This window comes from Lycium barbarum, chromosome 1 (assembly GCF_019175385.1).
Source record: "Lycium barbarum isolate Lr01 chromosome 1, ASM1917538v2, whole genome shotgun sequence".
NCBI classification, from domain to species: domain Eukaryota; kingdom Viridiplantae; phylum Streptophyta; class Magnoliopsida; order Solanales; family Solanaceae; genus Lycium; species Lycium barbarum.
This window is the reverse complement of record NC_083337.1, coordinates 35,873,777-35,880,707: the sequence shown is the minus strand read 5'-3', so window position 1 is coordinate 35,880,707 and position 6,931 is coordinate 35,873,777. Positions and strand designations below refer to the sequence as shown.

The window sequence follows — 6,931 nt, the reverse complement described above, 5'->3', positions numbered from 1 at the left end:
TAAGAATTCAAGAAGAAATGAATTTTTGGACCAAGGATGGAAGGCTTAAATTTTTTTTTTCCTCTTCTTTGTTGGCCGAATGGCCCTTTTTTTGTGAGCTCTCAACTCTTTTCTTGAAAGTTCTTGAAGAATGAATAATTGTGGCCCCTTTTTCCTTTTATTACATGGATTTAATTATCACATGGGCTTGGGCCTTTTTGCTCTATGGCCGGCCACCCTATTGGGCCTTTTTTTTCCCAGCCCAATTACTTTTGGTTCATATTTTGTAATTCACGAAACTAATTTCCAAAATTTCAATTTTGCCCTTAGCCTTCCTCAATATTTCCGCATCAATATTTTTCATGAACAACATATATATTAAGATCAAATGTTGTCTTATCTCTTACTAGTCACAATTATCTCGATTTATCCAAATGTGCAAAATACGGGATATAACACCCTCCTTGAAAGGCCTTGAGTGAGAGAGATCATTCATTCTTTCATGAGTAAGAGAGATCATTCATTCTTTTAGTTATATGCTTCGAGCAGCCGCTATTCATGTACCAATTTTTGACTACCTCCTCTCACTCAAGCCAGCAAGATGAATCACTGACTAGATTTAGGAACCTAAACAAGTTTGGGTCCCTTAGAATGGTAGAACGGATGAATTAAACTTCTTTTTGCCCATGTAGACAAGACAACTTTTCTTTTTCGAGGACCAGGTCCCTCAGCTCTTGGTTTCTTCTTAGTAAAATTCCTGTTCTTCTAAAAAGCCTAAAATTTGGCTTTTCACGCATTTTTGTAATGGTCAGTTTGACCATAATGAGTGCATAGCCAATTTTCAGTTGTGGTGACATACTTGCTATGGGGATTGTAGGGATTTTTGGCCTTTTGAAAGCTAATACCTTGCCTACCTCCTGCATTATTCGTGCACATCGATGCAATTCTATCAGAGGACCATGTTTACTGAAGTGACTTGTCAAGCTTGATCTTCACTGTTTTCAGATTCTCTTCAAGCTCCTTATTCTTTTCTAACTCAGTAGTGAGATTCATTTTGGTTCTCAAGCTCACTTTCAAGCTCAAGATGAATCTTACTAGCTTCCTCTTTTCCTCTAGAAGGAGTATCCATCCATTTTTCCATTTGGCTCTTTAGCAAAGAATTTTCTCTAGTTACTTCATCACCCTATTCCTTCAAATCTACGATGCAAACTACCATATTATCTCTTTGTTATTATATTTCACCAATTTCTTCAGTTAGTGCCCCTTTTTCTTTAATAAGGCCATGATATACATCGACTAAAACTTTTGCTAATGACATTAATTTTTTCTGAGAATAACTTTTCAAGTTTCTCTGAACATTAAGAAAGTTTACCTCATCCTGCTTACTATTATCATCAATATCAGATTTGGCCATGAGTGCACAGCTTGAATCGTATGTTGAAGGTTCATCATTGACAGCCAACATGGATGTATCACCTAGATCTTCTTCATCTTCAGATTCACTGGAGAAATCTCCCCAGGCAGCCAGAGCTTGTTATACCATGTTTTCAGCTGCTTCTCTTTTTCTGAATTTCATGTCGGGGACCTGGTTCCTACTTGCTGATTTATCAAAGTTGTTCTTGTAATAATCCTACTTATGAAGAGGACATTCCTTAATGAAATGCTTAGGTTTCCCATATTTGTGACAACGGTCATATCCTTTGGGGTTTTTGCTGGAACTTCCTTTCGTTTGGAACCCACCATATTTACGAACCATCTTTTGAAATCTACGAGTGAGATATGCCACATCTGACTCATCATCACTTGAGTCACTTTTAGCTGTCGCCTTGAGGACCAGGTTCTTCTCTTTCCTTGGCTCCCTTCTTTCCAGATCCTATTTTCTTCTCCGCTCATAGGTTTTGAGATTTTCAATGAGCTCATCAATGGTCAGTTTTTGCAAATCCTTGGCTTTAGTGATAGCATTAACTTTACTTTCCCAAGAATTGGGCAGTACACTGAGTAATTTAAGAACCAATTTGTTTGTTGCAATGATTTCACGAAGAGAACGGAGTTCATTGATTATGGAGGTGAACCTAGTATGTATGTCATGAATGGACTCACCATCCTTCATCTTGAAAAGCTTATACTCTGTGGTAAGCATGTCTATTTTAGACTGCTTTACCTGACTGGTTCCCTTATGAGCAGTTTGAAGGGCATCCCATATCTCTTTTGCAGATTGACACGACGAGATACGATTGTACTCATCTGGTCCAATACCACAAACGAGAATTTTCTTGGCTTTGAAGTTCTTTTCAATAGCCTTTCTGCCAGCCTCATTATATTCCTTCCTCATTTTTGGAGGTTTTGTAACTCCAGCCTTATCAGTCTTTATACGAGTATGCGGACCATTACAGATGATGCCCCATAGCTCGGAATGCTCAACCATTAAATAGTCATGCATCCTTGTCTTCCACTATCCATAATACTTTCCATTGAATCTAGGTGGTCTTGTGCTAGACTGCCCTTCCTCTAGGTTTGGTGGAGCAGGCATGAATGAGAAAGATCCTTTCTAGGTGTTAACCTTTTAGAAAGAACCTGCTCTGATACCAACTGTTAAAATATATGAGTCCACCAAACAGTATATAGAACCAGGTTCTCTATCTGTTCCCTAAGTAAAACCGAAAGTGACACAAGATATTTACGTGAAAAACTCCTTGCTCAAGGGATTAAAAACCACGACCTACCAGAGTGGGATTTCCTCAAACTTCACTAAACTAAGCAACTTTAGATTACAACCTATTGCAACCTTGAAATTAAACTCTTAATCCCTTCCCCTTATAACAACTCTATTGCAAGGAACAAACCTTGACTAACTCTAGCCAAGCAAACACCACAAAAGGTTGAAAATCTGTCCTACCTAGAACTTCTTAAAAGCAGTGTAGGAATACAAGTTAAGAACAAAAGACAAAGAGTTCAACAACTTAAAGGACTTAAGCATTGACAGTGATTGGAGAACTGGTCCCTCAGTTGTTGCAGCTTTGTTCTTGATGAGCACTTTAAGAGAAACGGTGGCTACTGCTTGTGAGAAAATAATTTTTCTAATTTGTAAAGTGTTAGAGTTACACTTGTATAATGTTGTATACATATGGGGAGCAAGTGTTGAGGTGAAAGGGACATTTCTTCGTCCTCTAGTACACTACAGTTGTGCTGCTGCACTGCTGCCAGTCGGTACAGTGTCAGCAGCTTTACAGTTGTAGAGTTGATCGAGTACCGGCTAGAACCTGATCGCATCTGGTTCCTCATCTAGTCTTTATCTGGGTCCTCGACTTGGTTTGTGGAAGTGAATTTCATTATTTCATCTATGTTGCTGCTGCACTGCTGCCAGTTGGTACAGTGTCAGCAGCTTTGCAGCTGTAGAGTTGACTGAAGCAATGACTAGAACCTGATCGCATCGGGTTCCTCATCTGGTCCCTCGAATGAGTTTTTCAAAATCATCAACACATGAAATATCATCAAGTTGATTGAGTGAACCTGATCGTATCTGGTTCCTCATCTGATTCCTCGAATAAGTTTGTCAAATCATCAAAACACAAAATATTGTAACTCATCAACAGCCTTATAACATTCAGTTTTGGAGTAAAACTATAACGCACATAATTATTCTAGTGAACAATCTCACTGCCCCAGTACAACACAACCCTAATGGCATCAACATCGTGATTTTTTAAGGAGGCGGAAAAATATCAAGAGATGAATATGAAGTTAAATTATGTTTCTTCAAATTTAATGGATGAATTTTGCTCAATGCAAAGTCCCGTTTAAATAGCAGTTGCATGGGATTTAAACAAAAAATATAATAAAAAAAATACTATATAGCATATGAAATTTCAACACTATGCACTATTTAGTACAAATTAGCAGCAGAATTGTTTCAGAAATGCAGGGTGCAGGGTGCAGATCATGGACCTGTATTCATGCGCTATATGGGTCAAGACAGCTCTAGCGGTTGTTGGAGTGGAACATTAAGCCAAGACCATGTAACGCATGAAATTCATGCGCTATAAATAGTAATGTTATGTTTTTTTTACATGATAAAAAGGTCTAATTAAACTTAAATCCCACTCTCCCACACGTACAGGAGCGTGAATAACAGAGCACGGGAGCCCATTATTGAGAAACACAATAATAGGGAATTAATGGGTCTATTTTGCATTGGGGGAGTAAGATAGGCCAGGTGCTTTTACTCAACTCTGTGAAGGTTCATTTCTAGATAACAAGAATATAAAATAGACCTGTGTCCAGACGTTACCCCAAAAGTTAGTTGATAATAATGAGAATTTTCCAATTCCATTTATCCTAACTCATTTCCTCAACCAGTGTGAGACTTCACAGTGACCAGTTGCACTCAATTTATTAGTTGGAACTTGGAATGGTAAGCTCGTGGGACTTTTTACAATGAGCAACAACAGCCTTAATATCTGAAGTGAAACTGTTGCTTCTCTTGAGGAAATTCAACTCATAAAAGCTATTATTTGATGAGTTGAAGGAACAATTGGATGATGAGAAAAACAAACATTTTGTTGGAGAACGCCATTTGATTTCTGCTGCTGATAATGACCTCGAAGACAAACCATCAATGTTCTTTATTGCATATCTATGATGTACCATTAGTATATTTCAAAGGGTTTTTTTTTCTTGGACAAATTCATGTCTTTACTTGAACAACTGTTACCATTTGAACAAGAAGATTTGCTAAACAAAGATTTGAGAAATGCCCTTAAAACTTTGAACTTTTGGCTGATTAAAGAATGTTTAATGAGATTGAGCTTGTTAGACCAAACTTTCTTAGGACTATTATCCATGGAACTACTAGTGGTGAGTTCAGTACTCGACCACTCAAACAAGTGTTCATTTGAATTAAGTTCAAAACTCTCCCTACAAGATTGTGATGGGGATGTTGGAAATATTATGCTGCTCCTTGATAATATTATAAGGCATGAAGAGGATGGAAGAGGGAGAAAGACATGAAGTTCACTTTATATCATTAGATACTCCACTCTTACATAATAACATTACAAAAGGGGCATATATAGGTGCTAAAGGATAATTCTAGACAGAAAACTACTAAATGTTTTCACACTCTTATTATGAACTTGGTCATCTCATAAACACAAAATCATGACACCTAATAACACTTAAATTCTATGCATCTAATCACACAGATATCCTAAAACCACATAGATAACATCAAAGTGCATGAACTTATAATATTCAAAATTATATTTTCAACACTCCCCCTTAATTTTGAATTTTCTTTTCATATCGATCCTTCATCATTCTTTGATGATTTGTGCTTCATTTCCAATACATCCTCTTTGTGTATGCCTTCCAAACTTGCCTTCAAATATAATCTTTCCATGATTCTAGGTTGGCGATCTATAACTTTCCACATTCACAAATTGCTAGTTAGAACTTTAACTTTTTCAGCAATTCCTTCAAAACTGCCTCATACTGAACAATCACATGATACATGCAGTTCGATCTCTATTTTCTTAAAATTTTGGCCTTTGCAAACACAAATTCATGGAAGACTCTCTTGTCTTCTCTTCCTATCTTGTAAAGTCCTTCAAGACTCACACCTTTCGGACAGGTTGTTCTTCTCTTCACAAACCCCAAGAATTCACTCTTCTTTTGCAAATAGCCAGCTTGTCAATAGGTCATCAAACCTGGAGACACACCTTCAATAGAGATAGCCAAAATTTCGCCTTTACACCTTCCAGGATCGAACCAACGTTCTGATACCATTTGTTGGAAATATTATGCGGCTCCTTGATAATATTATAGGGCATGAAGAGGGAGAAAGACATGAAGTTCACTTCATATCATTAGATACTCCACTCTTACATAATAATATTACAAAAGGGGCATATGTAGGTGCTAAAGGATAATTCTAGACAGAAAATTACTAAATGTTTTCACACTCTTATTATGAACTTGGTCATCTCATAAACACAAAATCATGACCCCTAATAACACTTAAATTCTATGCATCTAATCACACAGATATCCTAAAACCACATAGATAACATCAAAGTGCATGAACTTATAATATTCAAAATTATATTTTCAACGGGGGAAATGTTGCAAGAACCAATTGGGGTGATCAAGAAGTTTATGCAAAATCTCTCTTCTTCTTCTTCTTCTTCTTCTTCTTCTTCTTCTTCTTCTTCTTCTTCTTCTTCTTCTTCTTCTTCTTCTTCTTCTTCTTCTTCTTCAAAATCTTCTTCAAAATCTCCTTCTTCTTCAAAATTTTCTTCAAAATCTTCTTGAAATTTGAGCTCTGCTTGAAGTAGTTTTTGGTGAAGAGGAAGAAGTTTGACTCTGCATTCTTCTTCTTCTTCTTCTTCTTCTTCTTCTTCTTCTTCTTCTTCTTCTTCTTCAAAATCTTCTTCTTCTTCAAAATCTTCTTGAAATTTGAGCTCTGCTTGAAGTAGTTTTTGGTGAAGAGGAAGAAGTTTTCCTTTGCAGAAGAGTTCATCAGCATGGGAAGTTGTGGTTTTTTTTGTCATTGGTAATTGAGGCCATTTGAAACTCAAATTCTCTGTTTTGAGGGGAGATACTTTAGACTTTGGACATGATGAAAAGTAAGAGCAAGAGTTCACTTCAATGTCTATGTAGTCTTCTTCATCTGAGTAGTCCTTTGGTGATGGAAGAAAATTACAGGCCATTTACTTAGGGAAAGAAAAGACAATATTCTATGTGCGAATTTTTTAAGATTATGGGGAAGCCGAGCTTGGTGAAGGGTAAAGAAACTGTGAAGTGGAGTGATATTGGCACAAATATCTCTGTTTCATGTCATTTTACATCCTATTCTTATGACTTTTATTGCTTAATCTATGATGCAATCGTCGTATTTGAACTTATGTCGTTATATTTCATGTGTATAGGTATGATGAAGACAAACGATGGAAAA

The 6,931-nt window shown here is 36.7% G+C and overlaps 1 protein-coding gene across 1 annotated transcript; it reads right to left on the bottom strand.

Annotated features, from left to right (window-relative positions):
* Positions 1-4,625: 4,625 nt before the first annotated feature.
* On the bottom strand, positions 4,626-6,686 carry LOC132611177 (probable membrane-associated kinase regulator 4). The gene is made up of 2 exons (XM_060325587.1): positions 6,439-6,686; positions 4,626-4,935 (listed from the first exon to the last, which is right to left on the bottom strand). Exons 1-2 carry the CDS (start codon positions 6,684-6,686, stop codon positions 4,626-4,628), a joined length of 558 nt encoding a protein of 185 aa, XP_060181570.1.
* Between the last annotated feature and the right edge of the window lie 245 nt (positions 6,687-6,931).